The sequence below is a fragment of the Pan troglodytes genome, chromosome 16 (assembly GCF_028858775.2).
Source record: "Pan troglodytes isolate AG18354 chromosome 16, NHGRI_mPanTro3-v2.0_pri, whole genome shotgun sequence".
Taxonomy (NCBI): Eukaryota; Metazoa; Chordata; class Mammalia; order Primates; family Hominidae; genus Pan; species Pan troglodytes.
The window spans coordinates 33,300,255-33,324,781 of record NC_072414.2 but is presented as its reverse complement, the minus strand read 5'-3'; the positions used below and the strand labels follow the sequence as shown (position 1 = coordinate 33,324,781).

General features: G+C 43.7%; 1 protein-coding gene across 16 annotated transcripts in view; it reads right to left on the bottom strand.

Annotated features, from left to right (window-relative positions):
* The window catches only part of NUSAP1 (nucleolar and spindle associated protein 1), a 48,646-nt gene that overhangs the window by 21,200 nt on the left and 2,919 nt on the right, over positions 1 to 24,527 (bottom strand). For 5 of the 16 annotated variants that reach the window (XM_009428843.5, XM_063794762.1, XM_009428844.5 and 2 more), the window contains exons 2-6: positions 17,571 to 17,639; positions 10,803 to 10,946; positions 8,889 to 9,048; positions 3,858 to 3,959; positions 1,739 to 1,848 (exon numbers count right to left, since the gene is read on the bottom strand). In XM_009428843.5, the coding sequence (XP_009427118.1) occupies positions 1,739 to 1,848; positions 3,858 to 3,959; positions 8,889 to 9,048; positions 10,803 to 10,946; positions 17,571 to 17,639 (585 nt within the window). The remainder of the gene's footprint in view (positions 1 to 1,738; positions 1,849 to 3,857; positions 3,960 to 8,888; positions 9,049 to 10,802; positions 10,947 to 17,570; positions 17,640 to 24,527) is intronic. The other 11 variants (XM_001149079.8, XM_063794764.1, XM_063794766.1 and 8 more) reach the window with 5 other exon arrangements.

The window sequence follows — 24,527 nt, the reverse complement described above, 5'->3', positions numbered from 1 at the left end:
GACAGAGTGAGACTGAGTCTCAAAAAAAAAAAAGTTTGACAAACAGTGCCTTCAAATGTGGTAACAGTGAGGATGGGAGCAATGGCTCATGCATGTAATACCAGCACTTTGGGAGGTGGGTTGATCACCTGAGGTCAGGAGTTCAAGACCAGCCTGGCCAACATGGTGAAAACCCGTCTCTACTAAAAATAAAAAAATTAGCTGGGTGTGGTGGTGGGCGCCTGTAATCTCAGCTACTGGGGAGGCTAAAGGCAGGAAAATCGCTTGAATCAGGGAGGCAGAGGTTGCAGTGAGCTGAGACTGTACCATTGCCCTCCAGTCTGGGCAACAAGAGCGAAACTCTGTCTCAAAAAAAAAAAAGAAAAGAAAAGAAAAAAAATGGTTGTAACAGTGGTTTTACATCGTTAAAATGAATGTTTATTATTTCAATTAAGCTTCTCACCAAGAAGCTTAAGTACTTAAATTATTTACAACTTATCACCCAGTGAGTTTTCCTCTTGGCCCTAGCTGCCAGAAAACTTAAACTCAGCTGAGTGACTGTTGGTAGTAAATACTGTACCTACTAACAGTGCTAATTTTCTGCCGCTTTTAAATTGACTATACTATTTTATATTTAATACCATAAACTTACATTATTTTGAGAATAGGCCTTAAATTCTTTTTGAGAAATAGGGAAGTTATGTAAAATAAACATGGGCTTAAGAATTAAATACAGCGAATAGAAATAAATATAATCTGGTGGCTCACACCTGTAATCCCAGCACTTTGGGAGGCTGAGGTGGGAGGATCACTTGAGCCTAGGCATTCAAGGAGAGCCTGGGAATCATAGGGAGACCCTGTCTTTATGAGAAAAATACATAAATCAATAAATATTTAAAAATGTGTTTCTTGCCCTCCATTCGGCACTGCCTTAACACCAGATACCAATAACATCAACTTGCTAGAATGTTACTCACTACTCTGCTAACTCAGCCTCAGAGTTGACTTTATCACCTTCTCTTACTTGAGGAGGCTTTGAGTCCTGTGGAACCTGGACTGAAAGCCCTCGAGGGAGCTGTTACCACAGGAACCCTTCAGGTTTGCCACTATTAATCACCCATTTTCCTTTACATAAGAGACAAGGGAAAGAAGATGGCTTCAGCCATAAGTTGGTTCATCATCAATGAAAGTAATAGGCAAAACATCTGAATATGGAAAGTAGAATGACATTGCCATTTTGGAAATAGTTTCTCATAGTCAGGATTCACTGTTTTCTTTTTTTTTGAGACGGAGTCTCACTCTGTCACCCAGGCTGGAGTGCAGTGGCACGATCTCAGCTCACTGCAATGTTGGCCTCCTGGTTCAAGTGATTCTCCTGCCTCAGCCTCCTGAGTAGATGGGATTACAGGCATGTGCCACCCCCCACTAATTTTTTGTATTTTTTGTAGAGACAGGGTTTCACCATGTTGCCCAGGCTGGCCTTGAACTCCTGACCTGAGGTAATCCACTTGCCTTGGCCTCCCAAAGTGCGGGGATTACAGGCATGAGCCACTGCGCTTGGCCATGGACTCACTGTTTTATCTAGAGGACTTTGAAAATTCTCAGGGTAGGGGAAAGCAAGTTTTAGATAAAGATATATTAAATTCAAACAAATCTACTGGTAGAGTGACAGCCAGTTGTTGTAACCACGGTGTTATATAGTTTCAAAATTATAATCAAACAGTTTAGTTCCATTAAGAACATAATTTTATCTACATACCTTCAGTTCATTCATGGAATTGTGTTCTTCAAAATGTTTCTTTTTTCTCTCAATATATTGATCAATGGACTCCATTTCCTTAAAATGAGCTTCATGAAGCTTCTTAAAGTCTAGAATGTTTCAATATAAAAATTAATAACAAAACAAAATCCATTTATTTATCTTCTCTGTGTTTTTCTGTTAACACTTATTCTCTTCTTTGCATCCCTGACATTCAACTTCAATATAATTTTTGCTAAAACATTAATTTCAAAATACTTAGTTTTTGGAAACTCAGGGGCAAAGCACATTCATCTTATAAACTATCAAACATTCACCATCTCCCCACTGACAATTTCACTAAATTGACATCTTGGTTTAATCCAGAGGATTAGAGTAGAAGATTTATCTTCTCCCCTACCAATTAGTCACAAGTGGTCTTTATTTAATCATGAATTTGATATTTTATAATGCTGTATGTCAAGGACTGACAAATTTATTCTATAAAGGGCTAGATAAAAGTATTTAAGGCTTGGCCGGTCATGGTGGCTCACACCTGTAATCCCAGCACTTTGGGAGGCCAAAGCGGGCAGATCACCTGAGGTCAGGAGTTCGAGACCAGCCTGACCAACATGGAGAAACCCCATCTCTACTAAAAATACAAAAATTAGCCAGGTGTGGTGGCGCACACCTGTAATCCCAGCTACTCGGGACACTGAAGCAGGAGAATCGCTTGAACCCGGGAGGTGGAGGTTGCAGTGAGCCTAGATTGCGCCATTGCACTCCAGCCTGGGCAACAAGAGCAAAACTTCGTCTCAAAAAAAAAAAAAAGTATTTTAGGCTTTATGGCCACATATGGTATGGTCTCTGTCTCATATTCTTCTTGTTTTTATGTTATTTATTTATTTATTTTGAGACGGAGTCTTGCTCTATTGCCCAGGCTACAGTGCAATGGCATGATCTTGGCTCACTGCAACCTCTGCCTCACAGGTTCAAGCGATTCTCCTGCCTCAGCTTCCCAAGTAGCTGGGGTTAAAGGCACCTGCCGCCACACCCGGCTAATGTTTGTATTTTCAGTAGAGATGGGGTTTCACCATGCTGGCCAGGCTGTTCTCAAACTCCCAACTTCAGGTGATCCAGCCCCCTGGGCCTCCCAAAGTGCTGGGATTACAGGTGTGAGAACCACGCCCGGCCATTCTTCTTGTTTTAAATTCTTTAAAAAATGTAAAAACCACTCTTAGCTCAAAGGATATAAGACAGGCCAAGGCAGGCAGCAGTTTGCTGACCCCAACTGTATCCTATTCTGATTAAGTATATGAACATTTATTGAATTTTGAATATACGATAAGCAGCATTGCAACTACTATAAATATAATAATCAACATTCTATGTGCCAAGCAATGTTCCAACAATATAAGATAGAGAAGACTTACATGCCCAAAAACAGAATCATTTAGACTTATGAAAAACTCATTAGAAGGTGGGCATTGTACCAAGTAGTTCATACATTCATTCATCAGTTGTTTATTGAATCCTTGCTGCATGCTATTTGCCGTGATAGGGAAGCAGTAGTGGAAAAAGTATTCTCAATTTATGTATCTATCAACCTGATGAAATAGGTACTATAGGCCAGGCAGGGTGGCTGACGCCTGGAATCCCAGCACTTTGGGAGGCCGAGGCAGGCGGATCATGAGGTCAAGAAATTGAGACCATGCTGGCCAACATGGTGAAACCCCGTCTCTTCTGAAAATACAAAAATCAGCTGGGCGTGGTGGAGCACACCTGTAGTCCCAGCTACTAGGGAGGCTGAGTCAGGAGAATCACTTGAACCTGGGAGGTGGAGGTAGCAGTGAGCCAAGCTCACGCTACTGCACTCTAGCCTGGGTGACAGAGCAAGACTCTGTCTCAAAAAAAAAAAAAAAAAAAAAAAGAAATAGGCACTATAGTATAACTATTTCCACTTTGCACTGAGGAAGTGAGTTTATTGAGGATGAGTAAGTTCCCCAAGATATCAAACCTAAAAGACGAGAGAACTAGAATGTAAACTGGTTCCAGCCTCTATGCTTTCAGCTGTTACAGTCCAACATCAGTCCGAAGTGGGGCAACCATTACTTATTATGGCTTTGTCTACAAAACTTACTTGGAGTAGTGATTGCAGTTCTTTTATTTTTTCCAGGTTTGGATGACTCATCTGTGTAGAGAGATTTCTTTCTTTCTGAAGGTACCTTTGAATCTCTGTTACCTAAATCCAAAGACACAGAAATAATGAAGGATTTCAAAAAAGTTCTCATTAAGAAATATGTGGCCGGGCACGGTAGCTCACGCCTGTAATCCCAGCACTTTGGGAGGCCGAGGCGGGTGGATCACGAGGTCAGGAGATCAAGACCATCCTGGCTTATAAACTATCAAACCCCATCTCTACTAAAAATACAAAAAGTTAGCCGGGCGTGGTGGTGGGCGCCTGTAGTCCCAGCTACTCGGGAGGTTGAGGCAGGAGAATGGTGTGAACCCGGGAGGCGGAACTTGCAGTGAGCCGAGATCGCGCAACTGCACTCCAGCCTGGGCAACAGAGTGAGACTCCACCTCTAAAAAAACAAAAACAAAAACAAAAACAAAAAAAAACGTGTGTAAGTTAACAGAGTATTTTCACATGGTAGGCTCTGTCAAGATGGTGGTAGAAACAGCACATAGGGAGCACAAAGAATTAGTTACAGCATTCCTACGATTACAGGTCATATGCTTCATGTAGGCATTCAGAAATTTTCTGACACCTGTGGAGAAGTTATATAAACATATTAGGAAGTTGGTCAGGCGCCGCGGTGGCTCCCACCTGTAATCCCAGCACTTTGGGAGGCCGAGGCGGGTGGATCATGAGTTCAAGAGATGGAGACCATCCTGGCCAACACGGTGAAACCCTGTCCCTACTAAAAATACAAAAATTAGCTGGGCGTGGTGGGGCGTGCCTGTAATCCCAGCTACTCAGGAGGCTGAGGCAGGAGAATCGCTTGAACCCAGGAGGTGGAGGTTGCAGTGAGCTGAGATCACGCCACTCTACTCCAGCCTGGCAACAAAGCGAGACTCTGTCTCAAAAAAAATAAATAAATACATAAAATAAAAATACAGAAAGTTGGCCAGGTGCAGTGGCTCATGCCTGTAATCCCAGCACTTTGGGAGGCTGAGGTGGGTGGATGGCTTGAGTCCAGGAGTTTGAGACGAGCCTGGGCAACACAGCAAGACTCTGTCTCTATTTTTTTTTTTTTGAGATGGAGTCTCGCTCTTTCGCCCAGGCTGGAGTGCAGTGGCGTGATCTCGGCTCACTGCAAGCTCCACCTCCCGGGTTCAAGCCATTCTACTGCCTCAGCCTCCCTAGTAGCTGGGACTATAGGCGCCCGCCCCCACACCCGGCTAATTTTTTTTGTATTTTTAGTAGAGACAGGGTTTCACCGTGTTAGCCAGGATGGTTTCCATTTCCTGACCTCATGATCTGCCTGCCTCAACCTCCCAAAGTGCTGGGATTACAGGAGTGAGCCACTGCGCCCTGCCCTGACCCCGTCTCTATTACTAAAAAATTATTTAATATAAATTAAACATATATATATATATATCGGTTAAAAAAACTTTTTCAGTTTTTATTATGAACATAATATTGTTACAACTAAAGTGATAAAAGTCACGTAATCCAATCAGCCAAAGAAAACACCATTAACGTCTGGCATATTTCCTCTGGTCCTCTGCTTCCTATACTTATTTTGGTTGTTGTCGTTTGTTTGTTTTGAGATGGACTCACACTGTCGCCCAGGATGGAGTGCAGTGGCGCGATCTTGGCTCACTGCAACCTCTGCCTCCAGGGTTCAAGAGATTCTCCTGCCTCAGCCTCCTAAGTAGCTGGGATTACAAGTGTGAGCTACCACACCCGGTTAATTTTTGTATTTTTAGTAGAGACAGGGTTTTGTCATGTTACCCAGGCTGGTCTCGATCCTGACCTCAGGTGATCCACCCACCTTGGCCTCCCAAAGTGTTAGGATTACAAGCGTGGGCCACTGCGCCTGGCCTGTTTGCTTCTGTTAAGAGACAAGGTCTCACTACGTTGCCCAGCTGGCCTCAAACTCCTGGGCACAAGTGATACTTCTGCTTCAGCCTCCTGAGTAACTGGGACTACAGGCATGTGCCACTGTAGCCAGCTTATTATTATTTTTTTTTAACTTCAGTTGAAATTATGGTATATATTAGGTTAGGTATTTTTTCCCACTTACCATAATCATTTTCCAAATTCTGTCGTTTCTTTATTTTTTTGACCTTAATGGAATTTATTAGGCAAGGATGGAAAAGAACCATTCCAGGCAGAGGGAACAATAGTGATATATAAAGCTGTAGTACAGTGGAAATAATGACATTCAGAGAAACTGAGGTAGGCTGAAATTGCTGAAGTGTAGGGTGCATAAGAGGGAGTGGAGGACGTTGAGAATAGGACAGGTAGCGGGTTAAACCATAAAGGGCCCTGTATAATATGCTATAGAGCTATAAATCTAATCTTACAAATATAAGAAAGCCTCAATCTTACATCTTTTTCAACTTCAGGCAATCTATTTTAAAAATATGCAATGAGCTTTCATCTCTTTTTAATTATTTTTTTCTTTTCTTTCAACCACTGATTTACAAGCAAGTGGGTTTCCAAGAAATACCATTTCTAAAGTTCTCATCCTTAAGTTTCCCCAATGTATCCGTAAAACAAGGCAGAAGAATGTTCTGTCAGAGTTGGAATGGTCGCAGGGGCTTCTGCTTAGACTTTGGCTATAAAACCAGAAGGTGAAAGTTTCATGAGAAACAGGATATTTGGCAGGGTTTGGTGGCTCACGCCTGTAATCCTGGCACTTTGGGAGGCCGAAGTGGGCTGATCACCTGAGATTAGGAGTTCGAGACCAGTCTGGCCAACATGGTGAAACCCTGTCTCTACTGAAAAAACAAAAACTACCCAGGCATGGTGGTGCACACCTGTAATCCCAGCTGCTTGGGAGGTTGAGGCAGTGGAATTGCTTGAGACTGGGAGGCAAAGGTTGCAATGAGCCGAGATCCTGTCACTGTACTCCCGCCTGGGCAACAGAGAGAGACTCTGTCTCAAAACAAAACAAAACAAAGAAAGGATATTTATGTAGAGTAACTCTCCACAGGATACTTACTAATTCCAAGTGGTAAAAGAGTAACTTCACAAAGAAACAACCTAGCAGACACCACCATAACCAACTGATGGAAGTTAACGTGACTAGCCATAGGAAAAACCAGCACTTGTGCTGGCTAGGAGGCACTTGTGCCTCCTAGGGTGCTTACTGAGGAAGCAACAGCATTGCTCTTTGGGATTCCTGCCAACAGCCCATAGTCTGATTCTAAGCATGAGGACATATTAGACAAACCAACTCAGAGGACAAAAAACTGGCCTGTATTAAAAAAATGCTGGCTGGGCATGGTGACTCACACCTGTAATCCCAGCACTTTAGGAGGCTGAAGTGGGCAGATTACTTGAGCTCAGCAGTTTGAGACCAGCCTGGGCAACATGGTGAAACCCTGTCTCTACTAAAAATACAAAAATTAACCGGGCATGGTGGTGCATGCCTGTAGTCCCAGGTACTCAGGAGGCTGAGGCTGCAGTGAGCTGAGATCATGCCACTGCGCTCTAGCCTGGGCAACAGAGCAAGACCCTGTCTCAAAAATAAATAAATAAATAAATAAATAAATAAATAAAAATTAAAAATTACCTGGGAGACTTGTTAAAAACTGAAGATTCCCAAGCCCATCTCAGACCCAAGGAATCCTGTAATTTTCTAGATTCAGTATGACACTCAAAGTTTTAGGGAAAATGAGAAGGCTCAGGATTAGAAATTCCAGATTTAACTGCTTGGTGGATACTGGAATGAATTATCCTCTCTCAGTCTCTCTAACTCCTCCTCTGGCAAGGCTCAGGGCCCTAGCAGATTTGCCCAGGTGAAACTAATACTGAGATATTTTATTTTCATTTATTTATTATTATTTTTTATTTTTTAGGAGCAGAGGTTTAGTAGGCAAAAGAAAGCGAAAGGAAGGCCGGGTGCGGTGGCTCACGCCTGTAATCTCAGCACTTTGGGAGGCTGAGGTGGGTGGATCACGAGGTCAGGAGTTCGAGACAAGCCTGGCCAACATGGTGAAACCCCGTCTCTATTAAAAATACAAAAATTAGCTGGGCCTGGTGGCACGAGCCTGTAATCCCAGCTACTTGGGAGGCTGAGGCTGGAGAATCGCTTGAACCCAGGAGGTGGAGGTTGTAGTGAGCCAAGATCGTACCATTGCACTCCAGCCTGGGCGACACAGCAAGACTCTGTCTAAAAAAAAAAAAAAAAAAAGAAATTCTATAACATGGTGCTATGGGTTGAATTGTGGCCCCCTAAAAGATATGTTGAAGTCCTAACCACTGGTACCTGTCATATGACCTTATTTAGATATAGGAATTTTTTTTCAGATGTATTAAGGTTAAAATGACATCATTTGGATGTTCTTTTAATTTTTTGAGATAGGGTCTCACTCTGTCCATGCTGGGGTGAAGTGGTATGAAGATGGCCCACTGCAGCCTTAACCTCCTGGGTTCAAGCAACCCTTTCACCTCAGCCTCCTGAGTAGCTGGGACCACAGGTGTGCACCATCATGGCTGGCTGATTATTTTGACTTTTTGTAGAGACAGGGTCTCACCATGTTGCCCAGGCTGGTCCTGAACTCCTAGGCTCAAGCAATCCTCCTGACTTGGCTTCCTAAAGTAATGGGATTATAGGTACCAGCCACTATGCTTGGCCTATTTGGGTGGATCCTAATCCAATATGACTGCTGTCCTATTAAGAAGACATAGAGAGAGAATGTCATGCGCTGTCAGAGCCAGAGACTGGTAATGATGCAGCTGCAAGCCAAGGAACACCAAGCGTCGACAGCCATCGCAAAGTAGTCAGAGGCAAGGAAGGAGTCCACCCAGAGTCTCAGAGAAGCATGGTCCTGCTGACACATTGATTTTGGACTTCCAGCCTCTAGAACTATGAAAGAGTAAATTTCTGTTGTTCTAAGCTGCCCAGTTGTGGTGCTTTGTCACAACAGTCCTAGGAAATTAATGTACCTGGCTACTTCTAGCAATTTTGGTTTTTAAAGTTACTTGACATACCATTTATTCCACGTTTACCTGAGGAAACAGCATTCTCAGCTTCTTGGTGCTCGTCTGGTGGAGAAGGAACTTTTGTAGTAGCTCTGAGATCCTGGCTTTCCTGCTTTTCATGATTCTGGAATTCAGTGGGATTACTTATTTTTATCTCGGAATGATTCTGCTACAAATTTAAAAAGGAAATAAAAGATTTCGATGATAAATAAGAAGTAATTGCTGCCTTCCAAAGATAAGTACCAAAGTGAGGGGGAAAAGGGGTTAAAGGAAGAAAAGTAGGAGAATGAGATTTTTGGTGGCAGATTTGGTTCTCTGCCTTATCAAGTGTCACGAGAATGTAAATTTGAGAACAGGAGATACTAGGGCACATTAAGAGGAAAATAGAAATGGCAAGATTAGCTCTGTTAGCAAGGACAAATGAAGAAACCTAGACAGTCTACTGAGCAAGTGACTACATTGAGGCAGAAATTTAAATAATAATAAGTACTGCATTTATTCACTCCAAGAAAAGTAAAAACTAAGGCCCAGAATGTGGCAAGGCAAGAGTTAAAAAGAAAAGAACAAGTTTTCCTCTGCCTAGTAGCTCACTTTGAAGACAGTTAGAAGATAACGCTGTCCGAATAGCCAAGGCCAAAGGAATAAGCTCCAGACACCACCCTCCCCCCGACCCCTGGTTCCAGAGCAAGGTTGATAGAAAAAAAAAAGAGAAATACAAGTTCTTTTAATGTTACTCTTTTCCCGGGCTTCTTAAGCATGATTAGCATGATTATGTTTTACAAATGTCTGTATTTAGCCAGTTCTTGTTTTTCTTTTAATGCAGCTACAAGGCCACTGGCTAAGTCACAAGTTATGTTATGCTATAGATTATGTAACCTGTTACTGTATGATTAATTGCTTTTATTTTGCTTCTGTAAAGCCACTTATAAAAACCCGCTCAGTCTTTGTTCAAGGCTCAGCTTTTAGATGTGAATCCTCCGAGCCGGTGCATGCCTAAAATAAACAAATCCTCCTGTACTCCGTATTAGTCTCTCCGTTCCTCAGTTTACTGCAACAATATGAACATAGAAAAGAAAATTAAGACTGTGTTTCAGGGCTGGGCATGGTGGCTCACACCTGTAATCCTAGCACTTTGGGAGGCCGAGGTGGGTAGAGCACCAGAGGTCAGGAGTTCAAGATTAGCCCAGCCAACATGGTGAAATCTCGTCTCTACTAAAAATACAAAAATTAGTTGGGTGTGGTGGTGGCCACCTGTAATCTCAGCTACTCAGGAGGCAGAGGCAGGAGAATTGCTTGAACCTGAGAGGTGGAGGTTGCAGTAAGCTGAGATGGTGCCATCACACTCCATACTGGGCAACAAGAGTGAAACTCTGTCTCAAAAAAAAAAAAAAAAAGAAAAGAAAAAAGAAAAAAAAGACTGTGCTTTGTAAAAATTACATTTGAATAAAAGGATAAGATAAAAGAATAAAACCAGAGTCTACGGAAAGCAAGCGAGGGAAGCCCCTTGCTAATCATGTGATCACACTGCTGAAAGACTAAGTACAGGGTGATCACCAGGCCAGGGATAAGGTAGGAAGGAGAATTTAAACAAACAAATGAAAAAACAACAAAAAACACATTTAATGCTTGTTTCTCTTTCCTTCCTACCTACTACACCTCACTTAAGTGAACACTCAATGAATGTTCATATTTATACAACAAATATTTAATGTGAGCTTAATACTTAAAAAGTGCTTCCTGAGGCCCAAGCCCTGGGATGCAGTGATGAGCAGCTGGACTTGGGTCTGGGCTTTCATGGAGCTTACAGCACACAGTAACGTTACAAACACATGACATCACATGGGAATTTAAAAAGAAATCTCCATAAAAGTATGCCAATTTTGGCATAGGTGGTTTATTTTCAGTTTGTATATTTCCATTCACCTGTGAGTCAGGGTCCACACGGACAGTCTTGCACCTTCTCCTTGTTTTGGTGACATGGCCAAGTGGCTGTCTCTCAGCTTCTTCCTGGTTGCTGATCTGTATCTCAGTCTCATCACAAGAGGATGCAGAAGTTTGACTTTCATCCTGAAAAGAGAGGTATTAATCTGCTATGTGCTATGTCTACAGTTATAATGCTCAGGAAGAATCAGAATTGAGACAGAATAAAAAACATATTACATATGCAAAAGAAAAAATTTAAAACTCTCTAGCGGTAAATTGTAGGCAAAGACAAGAATTATAGAGTATTTAGGTCAGGCACAGTGGCTCACGCCTGTAATCCCAGCACTTTGGGAGACCGAGGCAAGTGGATCACCTGAGGTTAGCGAGACCAGCCTGGTTGACATAGTGAAACTCCATCTCTACTAAAAATAGAAAATTACCCGGGCATGGTGGTGCATGCCTGTAATCCCAGCTACTTGGAAGGCTGAGGCAGGATAATCACTTGACCCGGCAAGGGGAGGTTGCAGTGAGCCAAGATGGCGCCATTGCACTCCAGCCTGGGCAACAAGAACGAAACTCCGTCTCAAAAACAAACAAGCAAACAAACAAACAAACAAACCCTTATAGATTATTTAAAAAGAAATAATCACACTTAGCAACCCAAATTAATAAATTAGGGTAGTAAAGTATTCAAAGTTATTTTAGTGTGAATAAATACAGAAATTGGGCCAGGTGCAGTGGTTCACACCTGTAATCCCAGCACTTTGGGAAGCTGAGGCAGGTGGATCACTCGAGCCCAGGACTTTGAGACCAGCCTGGGCAACATGGCAAAATCCCATCTCTACTTAAAATTATTAAAAATGTATTAAGCCGGGCACAGTGGCTCACACCTGTAACCCCAGCATTTTGGGAGGCCAAGGCTGGTGGATCACCTGAGGTCAGGATTTCGAGACCAGCCTGGCCAACACAGTGAAACCCTGTCTCTACTAAAAATACAAAAATTAGCCAGGCGTGGTGGCAAGTGCCTGTAATCCCAGTTACTCAGGAGGCTAAGCCAGGAGTTATATTTTGTATTATCTTCATTTCCTTTAGGGTCATCTTTTTCTTTCTTTCTTTCTTTTTTAGAGACAAGGTCTTGCTCTGTTGCCTAGGCTAGATTACAGTGGCTTGATCTAAGTTCACTGCGGCCTCAATTTCCAGAGCTCAACTGACCCTCCCACCTCAGCCTCCCAATCAGCTGGGTCCACAGGTATGTGTTACCACACGTAAGCTAATTGTTTTAATTTTGTAGAAATGGGGTCTCACTATGTTGCCCAGGCTGGTTGTGAACTCCTAGGCTGAAGTCATCCTCCTGCCTTGGCCTCGCAAAATGTTGGGATTACACACGTGAGCCTCTATGCCCATTCCGTTTTCTTTCTTTTTTTTTTGAGACGGAGTCTCACTCTGTTGCCCAGGCTGGAGTGCAGTGGCATGATCTTGGCTCACTGCAAGCTCCACCTCCTGGGTTCATGCCATTCTCCTGCCTCAGCCTCTTGAGTAGCTGGGACTACAGGCGCCCGCCACCACGCCTGGCTAATCTTTTGTGTTGTTAGTAGAGACGGGGTTTCGCCTGTTAGCCAGGATGGTCTCGATCTGTTGACCTTGTGATCCGCCCACCTCGGCCTCCCAAAGTGCTGGGATTACAGGAGTGAGCCACCGCGCCCGGCCATGTCTATTCATATTTCATAGCAAATCAGGAAAAACCTCATTAGGAGCTTGAGTGTGCAGGAAATGTGTGTTATTTGGCAGGATTCCTTGGGTAGGGAGGAGGCCATTATGCTGGTGGTTCCTTGAATGCCCAAAGGCAGGAGCCTTTGTCTGATAACTATTTAATTTCCTTAATGAGAAATCTTCCAATATTTTAGAGGGTAGGAGACATCTGGTAGACTGATTACAGGCAGTCTACCAGATGTCTATTTCACTATTAGTAGTCAGTCAATTTCACTATTATGGCCACAGGCCATCCCTTGATAGTCTATTTATTTGGCTTGGGGTTTAGTGAGGCCTATCATCAGTATTTTTTTTGTTTTGAGACAGAGTCTAGTTCTGTTGCCCAGGCTGGAGTGCAGTGCTATAATCTCGGCTCACTGCAATCTCCGCCTCCCAGGCTCAAGCAATTCTCCTGCCTCAGCCTTATGAATAGCTGGGATTACAGGTACATGCCACCATGCCCAGCTAATTTTTGTATTTTAGTAGAGACGGGATTTCACCATTTTGGCCAGGCTGGTCTCGAACTCCTGACCTCAGCTGATCCACCCACCTTGACCTCCCAAAGTGGTGGGATTACAGGCGTGAGCCACTGTGCCTGGCCATACATCAGTATTTATTTATTTATTTATTTATTTTTGAGACAGGGTCTGGCTCTGTTGCCCAGGATGGAGTGCAATAGCACAATCTCGGCTCATTGCAACTTCTGGCTCCTGAGTTCAAGCGATTCTCCTGCCTCAGCCTCCCGAGTAGCTGGGACTACAGGTGCGTGCCACCACACCCGGCTAATTTTTGTGTTTTTAGTAAAGATGGGGTTTCACCATTTTGGCCAGGATGGTTTTGATCTCTTGACCTCGTGATCCACCCACCTCGGCCTCCCAAAGTGCTGGGATTACAGGCCTGAGCCACCGTACCCAGCCATCCGTATTTTTAAAAAGTTCCCCAGCCTAGGCAACATAATGAGACCCCAGTCTCTACAAAAAAAATTTCTTAAAAAGTAACAAGGTGTAGTGAGTGTGCCTGCAGTTCCAGCTACTTATGAGGCTGAAGTGGGAGGACTGCTTGAGGTCAAGCCAAAAGCAAGCCATGATTATGCCACTGCACTCCAGCCTGGGTGACAGAGTGAGATCCCATCTCAAAAATAATTAATTAAGAAAAAATATATAAAAAAATATAAAATATGTCTGTTGGGAATGAAAGAATAAAGCTTAAAGAATAGAAGGACTGGCTGGGTGTGGTGGCTCACGCCTATAATCCCAGCACTTTGGGAGGCCAAGGTGGGCACATCACTTGAGGTCAGGAGTTCAAGACCAGTCTGGCCAACATGGTAAAACCTCCACTCTACTAAAAACACAAAAATTAGCTGGGCATGGTGGTGTGCATCTGTAATCCCAGTTACTCAGGGCAAGACTCCATCTCAAAAAAAAAAAAAAAAAAAAAGAATAAAAGGCCTTAACCAGAGGTGAAATATTACAGAAGCGGAATAGTTCCAAGTGTTGCAAGGTCTAGGATATGCCCAGAGAAGTAGACGGTTGATCAAGAGCAAAAACAAAGATCACTAGCATTAAGGGACAAGGAGGCCACAGTAGTAAGAAGAGACATCCAGATGGACCTTTGAACTTGTCCAAAATAAGATGAGGACATGAGGAAATGATGACAATGAGACAGAGAACACTAGAGAGTAACTAGGAGCTCAGCAGATGGGAGATTAAAATAGGTAAGCATATGCGGTGGCTCACCCCTGGAATCCAAGCACTTTGGGAGGCCGAGGTGGGAGGATCACCTGAGGTTGGGAGTTTGAGACCAGCCTGACAAACATGTGAAACCCCGTCTCTACTAAAAATACACAATTATCCGGGTGTGGTGGCGCATGCCTGTAATCCCAGCTACTCAGGAGGCTGAGGCAGGAGAATCGCTTTAACTCAGGAGGTGGAGGTTGCGGTGAGCCGAGATCGTGTCATTGCACTCCAGCCTGGGCAGCAAGAGTGAAACTCAGAAAAAAAAAAAAAGAAAGAAAAAAATAGGTGATCATAAATTTCAAAGGAGCAGAGATTTTTTTTCCCTTTATCTTTGGCCTTTTCAAGATGAGCTAAAAAAGGAGCAGGGGTTTTTACATGAGAATAGAAAAATGTGGATCCCACTTTCCAACTCCCTGATAGTCACGGAGAAGAAAGTAAAAGAGGAGAAACTGGCAGAGCGTCTGTAATCCCAGCACTTTGGGAGGCAGAGGTAGGCAAACTACTTGAGCCCAGGAGTTTGAGACCAGCCCGGGCAATATTGTGAAACCCCGTCTCTACTAAAAATACAAAAAATAGCCAGGAATGGTGATACAAGGCTGTAGTCCCAGCTATTCAGGGGAGTGAGGCAAGAGGATCACTTAAGCCTGGGGGATCAAGGCTGCAGTGAGCCCTGATTGTACCACTGCACTCCAGCCTGGGTTAGAGTGAGACCCTGTCTCAAAAAAAAGTAAGAGAAACTGTTTCCATGTATTAGGTTGGTGCAAAAATAAGTGTGGTGGTTTTTTTTTCTTTTTTCGGAGACGGAGTCTCATTCTGTTGCCTAGGCTGGAATGCAGTGGCGTAATCTTGGCTCACTGCGACATCTGAATCCCAGGTTCAAATAATTCTCCTGCCTCATCCTCTCGAGTAGCTGGGAGTACAGCTGTGTGCATCCATGCTCGGCTAATTTTTGTATTTTTAGTAGAGATGGTGTTTTGCCATGTTAGCCAGGCTGGTCTTGAACTCCTGACCTCAGGTGATCCACCCGCCTTGGCCTTCCGAAGTGCTGGTATTACAGACGTGAGCCACCGTGCCCAGCCTGGTTTTTGTCATTTTTTTTTGAGACGGAGTCTCGCTTTGTCGCCCAGGCTGGAGTGCAGTGGCATGATCTCGGCTCACTGCAAGCTCCGCCTCCTGGGTTCACTCCATTCTCCTGCCTCAGCTTCCCTAGTAGCTGGGACAACAGGCGCCCACCACCACGCCGGGTTAGTTTTTTGTATTTTTAGTAGAGACAGGGTTTCACCATGTTAGCCAGGATGGTCTTGATCTCTTGACCTCATAATCCACCCGCCTCAGCCTCCCAAAGTGCTGGGATTACAGGTGTGAGCCACCGCACCTGGCCTGGTTTTTGTCATTTTTTAAAGTAATGGCAAAAACCACAATTACATTTGCACCAACCTAGAAGCAGTACCTTTGAGTTACACATGTTGCTGGAATATAAAGAGACAATTTTTAGTTGTTGTTTCTTTTTTTTTTTTTTTTTTTGAGATGGAATCTCATTCTGTCTCCCAGGGTGGAGTGCAATGGTTTGATCTCTGCTCACTACATCTGCCTCACGGATTCAAGTGATTCTCCTGCCTCAGCCTCCTGAGTAACTGGGACTGCAGGTGTACACCACCATGCCCAGCTAATTTTTGTATTTTAGTAGAGATGGGGTTTCACCATGTTGGCCAGGCTGGTCTCAAAACTCCTGACCTCAAGTGATCCACCCACCTCGGCTTACCAAAGTGCTGGGATTACAGGTGTGAGCCACTGCGCCTGGCCTATAATTTTAATTTCAAATGGCACTACAATCATGTATCCTTAACCATAAAAAATAAATTGATATAGAAACTTTTAAAGCTAGAATTCAAAAATAGTTCCTGTCTATTTTCAGTTAATTAAAGCCTGGAATCAAAAATAAATTTGACGCCAGGTGCGGTGGCTCACACCTGTAATCCCAGCACTTTGGGAGGCTGAGGCAGGTAGATCAACTGAGGTCAGGAGTTTGAGACCAGCCTGGCCAACATGGTGAAACCCCATCTCTACTAAAAATACAAAAAAATGGGCCGGGCACGGTGGCTCACCCCTGTAATCCCAGCACTTTGGGAGGCCGAGGTGGTGGAATCACCCGAGGTCGGGAGTTTGAGACCAGCCTGACCAACATGGAGAAACCCTGTCTCTACTAAAAATACAAAATTAGCCGGGTGTGGTGGTGCATGCCTGTAATCCCAGCTACTCAGGAGGCTGAGGCAGGATAATTGCTTGACCCCAGGAGATGGAGGTTGCAGTGAGCTGAGAACACACCACTGCACTCCAGCCTGGATGACAGCAAGATTGTGTCTCAACAACTACAACAACAAAAAGAATAAAAGAATCTTGGCTCTAATGGGGCACTCATTCATCCGTTTAGGAGTCTTGCCTTATCAAAAATCTTTGCTGTGGGTCTGAAGCGGCCATGACAACTCCCATCAGCCATCAGCAGTGTTTTATAGCTTACAAGTCACTTTCACAATCCCTACTTCATGTGATGCTCACAACACTCAGTTCAGCAGAACAGATATTATTTCCATTTTAAAGAAGAAGAGTTTGAGTTTTCTAATGTTGCAGAGAAATAAATGAGAGCTGGTACTTGACCAAGGTGTTTCTGATTTCAAATCCAGTTCCCTCTCTACTTAAATCATGCCATCTCTCGTAGTATTTGGCAACTAGTACTCAGCCTTTGTATTTGTGTAAAAACATGTTATTCAACAGATTACTTGGCGCAAAACAGTTTCACCATTCACAACAGCAGATAGTTAATCTGAAAGGATTCAGTCCTTGGCACTATTACCAATAATGATCTCTTTTTTAATAAACAGCATATCTTTTTTTTGTTTTTTGAACGGAGTCTTGCTCTGTCACCTAGGCTGGAGTACAGTGGCGCGATCCTGGCTCACTGCAACCTCCACCTCCCGGGTTCAAGCAATTCTCCCTGTCTCAGCCTCTTGAGTAGCTGGGATTACAGGCTCCCGCCACCACGTCTGGCTAATTTTTGTATTTTTAGTAGAGACGGGGTTTCACCATGTTGGCCAGGCTGGTCTCGAACTCCTGGACTCAAGTGATCCGCCTGCCACTGCCTACCAAAGTGCTAGGAGTATAGGCGTGAGCCACCACACCTGGCCAACAGCATGTCTTAAATCATCACTAGTTGTGTGTTAATTGCCCATTAACCAAATATGATTATTTTGCTAGCTAACAGGTAAACATGAAAAACATTACTCACCTGATTCTCATTTCCTTTTCTTGCCTCATGTTTAATGTGGCCTTTCAAGGCTTTTAACAACTTGTCTGCCTGCAAGAGAGACCTTATTATTAGAGCCAAAAGTCAAATAAACAAGGAAGATACGTTGAATATTTTTTGCTGTTCTTGTATTCATTAAATGTACTCTGGTCAGACCATAGGACTAGAACCATTACTTAGAAAGAATGGGTCTCTGCTCTAAGGAATTTCACATCTGAGTGGGAAAGTTAGACAAGGAAAGAGGCAATTGCAATACAGTGGGGTAAATGCCCACGCTAGGAGGCTCAGGCTGTCATGAGAACATAGGTAGGCATGGCCATCAAAGTTGGGACTGCTAGGTTAGACTTCAGCAAGTATCTGCACAGGGCAGTTCTCAGATAAAGATGTGATGTCTCTAATTGCTGAGATCTGAAGGATGAAAAGAGAGAATGTAGAGAAACAGGTAGAGGAATGGCACAGCAAGGCAACAATGAGGGTGGAGTTTGAAGAACTTAAGTTCAATGTGGCTGGAACATGGAGCTGTTGTAGGAGATAGTAAGAGACAATGTTGGGAAAGTGAGCAGGGCCCTGATGTTACCAGGCCTTGTAAGCCTTTAAAGAGTATGAACTTTACTCTCAGAGAAAAGGGCAGTCTCTGAAGAGTTTGCAGCAAGGCAGTGGGTGACCAATTTTGCATTACTCAGAATGAGTAGTCTACCTGCACAATGTGCAAGATGCATTTGATGGGGATGAGCCAGAAATGCTGTGGCCTGAACTGGAGCAGGGCTAAGGCAGTATGGATGAAGTCAAAACCTTCTTAGGAAGTGAAATCAGTGTGAACATGAGAGTTGAGGAAGAGGGAAACTTTGTTATGCCAAGGTTTCTGGCTTGGACAGCTGGTGAAGTGTGGTACGGTCCCTAAGATGAGGAATGCAAAAGGTGACGGGGTCTTAGGGGGATGGTTGTAGGTCTCTGCCGGGGGAAGGGAACACTGAGCTTCTCTTCCCAGCCTAGGAAAACCTCCCTTCTTGTTCTTTCCTGAAAGAACAATGTTAATTTGATTGGTTACATTTTCCTGTGCTTTAAAAGTCAAGTTTGGTCGAGCGGGGTAGCTCATGCCTGTAATTCCAGCACTTTGGGAGGCCAAGGCAGGTGGATCACGAGGTCAGGGGTTTTAGACCAGCCTGGCCAACATGGTGAAACCCCATCTCTAATAAAAAAAACAAAAATTAGCCGGGCATGGTGGTGTGTGCCTGTAGTCCCAGCTACTTGGGAGGCTGAGGCAGAAGAATTGCTTGAACCCAGGAGGCGAAGGTTGCAGTGAGCCGAGGAGATGATGCCACTGCACTCTAGCCTGGGCGATAGAGCAAGACTCTGTTTAAAAAACAAAAGTCAAGTTTTTTGGTTGGGTTCTTTTTTTCTTCCTCTTCCATCCAGCCATGCAGTTGAGGGCCACAGCCATCCTTCTCAAGGTGGGCCCAGCCACCAGGCTTGGCTCTATTCTTCTCATGCCTTTTATCATGGGCCATGTGTCCAGTAGAGAATAGCAGAGATCCTGAAATTTGGTTTGTGCTCAAGCTTTTGCTTGTGGTGCAAGCCTAAGCCACAGTCTCCAATCCACTTTACCAGAATGCTCTGCATCAAGATATCAGGCACTATTTCAGCTAGTAATAAAGTGGTACCTTATTTTCTACTTGTTCCTTGAACCACCCTTGAGGTTTTCTCTGGGAAGGGGATGATTGGCAGGGCAGAATTCAGGCATTCTTGATTTTTCTAATACTCTCTTAATATACCTTCAAAATCTCACCGAACATACAAAAATGCATGAAGTGAGGCACCTGTGGCAGAACCCAGTGAGGAGGTTGAATGATATGAGGTGGTGTTCAAGAGTTGTGCTGAAGGTGCAGATGTTAGTTATCAGCATATATTCATGCATTCCTTCAACAAGCATTTATTGTGCTGGGCACTGTTCCAGACACTAGAGAGTGATTAATTAAACAGACAAGGTGATTGCCCTCCAGGATCTTCTAGCAGAGGTGAAACAAGTTACCCAAGAAAGCTAGAAATGAATGATATGACGTCAGGTATTATGATGCAAAAATAAAACTGGGCAACTGGGGTGGGGTGGGGATGCTACCTGAATTAGGATGGCTGGGAAAGGCCTCCCGAGCTGTGAATGAGGAAAGAGGCAGCAGGTGAAGAGCGCTCCAAGCAGAGCGAGCACCAAGAACAGGAGCCCTGAGGTGGACTCATGAGTTGAAAGACAGAAACTGCCCTTATGGTAGAAGTATGGTGAACACTGAGGTATATGGAGGGCAGGGAGATCAGAGATGTGACCAGAGGCTGGGTCAAGTAGAGAGGTAAAGGCCACAGCAAAAAGTATGAATTTCAGCCAGGTACAGTGACTAATGCCTGTAATCCTAGCACTTTGGGAGGCCGAGGCGGGAAGATCACCCAAAGTTAGGAGTTCAAGACCAGCCTGGCCAACAGGGTGAAACCCCATGTCTGCAAAAAATAGCTGGGCGTGGTGGTGGGCACCTGTAGTCTGAGCTACTCAGGAGGCTGAGGCGGGAGAATCGCTTGAACCCGGGAGGTGGAGGTTGCAGTGAGCCAGAATCGCACCACTGCACTCCAGCCTGGGTGACAAGAGCGAAAGTCTGTCTCAAAAAAAATAAAAAAATAGAAAAAAAAATAATTTCTTCCCCTAAATTGTTATTAGAAAAAAAGTCAGGCCTATAGAAAAGTCAAAGTAGGCTGGGTGCGGTGGCTCGCGCCTGTAATCCCAGCACTTTGGGAGGCCTGAGGCAGTCAGATCACCTGAGTTCAGGAGTTCCAGACCAGCCTGAACAATATGGAGAAACCCTGTCTCTACTAAAAATACAAAATTAGCTGGGCATGGTGGCACATGCCTGTAATCCCAGCTACTTGGGAGGCTGAGGCAAGAGAATTGCTTGAATCCAGGAGGTGGAGGTTGCAGTGAGCTGAGATCATGCCGTTGCATTCTAGCCTGGGCAACAACAGCGAAACTCCGTCTCAAAAAAAAAAAAAAAGAAAAGTCGAAGTAATGTAATAAACACTCATATTTCCCACCAAGATAGTCATTTGCATTGTCTCATATTTGGTTTCTCTATATTAATATATAATTCTTGTGAAAGAATTTGAAAATAAGTTCCAGACATCATGATTCTTTACCACTAAATATATCAGCCACATCTCCTAAAAATAAGAAGAGATTTCCCCACATGATCCTCTAATGCATTAGTGTACTCAGGAAAAGCAATAATTTCCTAATATCACCTAATATGTGGCCCATAATGAAATTTCCTTCTCTGCAATTTTAGCTATTTTCTTTTTAAAAAAATTTCCCTCCAAATCAGGGTCAAACTAAGTTTCTCTCATTACACTGGAAAGAGTTTAGATTTTATTTTAGATGTGAGGGAAGTCATTGGAGGGCACTGAGCAGAAAAAGACACGTTCTAAGTTTATTTTTTTTTTTGGAGACAGAGTCTCACTCTGTCGCCCAGGGTGGAGTGCAGTGCCGTGATCTTGGCTCACTGCAGCCTCCACCTCTCAGGTTCAAGGGATTTTCGCGCCTCATCCTCCCAAGTAGTTGGGATTATAGGCACATGCCACCACACCTGGCTAATTTTTGTATTTTTTTTTTTTTTTTTTTTTTTTTTTAGTAGAGACGGGGTTTTGCCATGCTGGCCAGGCCGGCCTTGAACTCCTGGCCTCAAGTGATCCACCCACCACGGCCTCTCAAAGTGCTGGGATTACAGGTATGAGCCACTGCGCCTGGTCTCTCTCTCTTTTTTTTCTTTTCCCTAAGTTTCAAATATCACTCCAACTACCAAGAGAACACTATTGTGAGGTAAGAGTTGAGGCAGGAAGCCCAGTAGGGAGACTGAGGCAGTGGTCAGGAGATGAGAGTGCTGTGGCACAGGTTTGCAGCGCTGGAGATGGTGCCCAGAGGTCAGATTTCAGGTCTATTTAGGAGGAGGTGCTGACAAGAATGGATGGCTGTGGGTGAAGAAGAGAGGAATCCAGGGTGATCCAAACTGGGCCTGAACCATGTACTGAGATGGGGAAGAGACTGTCAATGCTTGGACCTGACCGTGTTGTTGAAAATGCACTTAAATACACGAGTCAGCATCCCAGGGGAGAGAGAGGTCCTACTGGAGATGTGGGTTTGGGAGGCATTAGCTTTTGGGTAAATTTTAACTTATGGGAATGGGCCGGACGCAGTGGCTCATGCCTGTAAACCCAGCACTTTGGGACGCCAAGGCAGGTGGATCACTTGAGGTCAGGAGTTTGAAACCAGCCAGGCCAACATGGTGAAATCCTGTCTCTACTAAAAATACAAAAAAATTAGCTGGGCATGGTGGCAGGCACCTATAATCCCAGGAACTCGGGTGGCTGAGGCAGGAGAATCGCTTGAACCTGGGAAGTGGAGGTTGCAGTGAGCCGAGATTGCGCCACTGCACTCTAGCCTGGGTGACAGAGCAAGACTGCGACTCAAAAAAAAAAAAAAAAGAAAAAAGAAAAGAAAAAAAAATGGGGTGGATAAGAGCACCGAGGGATAGAGCATAGTGAGAGAAAAGAGAACCAGGAAGAGAGCCCTGGGGGCACTCCACATTTAGAGATCTGGCAGATGAAGAACCAACCAAGGAGACTAGAAAGAAGTGCTAGTAAGGCAGGACAGCGTGAAATATCAAAGCCTAGAACAGAAAGTGGCTGGAGCAGAGGGGAATGTTCAATCATGCCAAATGCTACTGATAGGCACAGGTGAGGGGAGAGAGGGAACACAAGCTTTGTAAGATGGTGACCTTAATAAAGCAATTTCAGTAGAAAAGAACAGAGAAATAGGGCAGTAGATGGAATGAGGACATGGGATCAGGAGAGGATTTTGGCTTTTTTATTTTTTTAAAAGATGGGTGATAGTAAAATATGATTGCATGCCTTATGGCAAATAAGCTAGCAGAGTGGAGAAATTAATGTAGGAGAGAGGCTCTAATTGTAGGAATGTAGTCCTAGGGGAAGCAAGAGGGCCCAGGATCTTCAGCATAAATGGAAAGGTTGCCCTTAGACAGGCAAAGAAGCAGAGTATGCGGATGTAGATGCAGGGTGGCTAAAAGGTTTGGTGGTGGGGCCAAGCCTAGGGGCTCACGCCTGTAATCCCAGCACTTTGGGAGGCCAAGGCGCGAGGATCGCTGAATCTCAGGAGTTGGAGACCAGACAGGGCAACATAGTCAGACCTCATCTCTACTAAAATTCAAAAAAACACTGGCCAGGCGGGGTGGTCATGCCTGTAGTCCTAGCTACTCAGGGGGCTGCGGTGGGAGGATTGCTTGAGCCCGGGAAGTTGAGGCTGCAGTGAGCCCTGATTGTGCCACTGCACTCCAGAGAACTCCAGGCTGGCTGACAGAGCAAGACCCTGTCTCAAAAAAAAAAAAAAAAAAAAAAAAAAAAGAAAAGAAAAGGAAAAAAGGGGGGGGATTTGGTGGTTGAACGATGAGGCAGTTTTCTGTTGATTGCATCTATTTCCCCATGACCTATGAGGTAAAGTCATCAAGGGAGGGAAGGGAACCAAGTTGAGTCAAGATGATAAAAAGTAATTATCCTCAAAAGTAGGAAAGTTCATGACTAAGAAGAAAATGGGCCAGGTGTGGTGGCACGTGCCTGTAATCCCAGCTACTTGGGAGGCTGAGGTGGGAGGATGTCTTGAGCCTGAGAGGTTGAGGCTGCAGTGAGGCCTGATTGTGCCACTGCAGCCTGGGCAACAGAGCGAGACCTTATCTCAAAAAAAAAAAAAAAAAAAAAAAAAACCAAAGGAGGAGGATCAAATGCCCATATTAAGGTTTAGCGTTGCATATTTAAAATAAGTTCGCTCAACAAAGTTAGGTGTTTTCTCCAACTAGAGTTAGCTGCAGAGGTATAGGCAAAGATTAAGCACATAGCTGGGTTTAATCAGGCTTGGGTTTTGCCAGGTGAGTATAGGGAGGTGCAAGGAAGTGGAAATAGTGCCAGTGTTTGTAATTTGAGCTTGCAAGAAAGGAAGTGAGGGCATGAGTGACAACAGGACCAGTCGCCCCACTAACATTAATAACTGGCTCCTTCAAACTGCTATACCATTAAGAGAAGTCTCTCAAAAGAGGGAATATTATCTCCTATATATTTATTATTATTATTATTATTATTATTATTATTTTTAGATGGAGTTTCGCTCCTGTTGCCCAGGCTGGGGTGCAATGGTGTGATCTTGGCTCACTGCAGCGTCTGCCTCCCTGGGTTCAAGCAATTCTCCTCTCCTGCCTCAGCCTCCCGAGTAGCTGGGATTACAGGTGCCCCCTGCCACGCCTGGCTAAATTTTGTATTTTTAGTATAGATGGGGTTTTGCCATGCTGGCCAGTCTGGTCTCAAACTCCTGACCTCAGGTGAGACACCTGCCTTGGCCTCCCAAATGCTGGGATTACAGGCGCAAGCCACCATGCCCGGCCATAAATTTATTTTTAATAATATCATACTAGTAAAATTATCAAGATTTGATTAAAATGAAACATTACAATTTAAATAAATTTCACTAGTACAAATATACTAGTATACATAAAAATATAGTATATTTAGTATATTTATATTTATACTTGTATAATATAGTATATTAGTATATTTATACCGGTATAAATATAGTATATTTAGTATATTTATACCGGTATAAATATAGTATATTTAGTATATTTATACCGGTATAAATATAGTATATTTAGTATATTTATACCGGTATAAATATAGTATATTTAGTATATTTATACCGGTATAAATATAGTATATTTATACTAAACATACATACTATATTTAGTATATTTATATATAGTATATTTAGTATATAGTATATTTAGTATATTATAGTATTTATATTTATTTATAGTATAATATATTTAGTATATTAAATATACTTAGTAT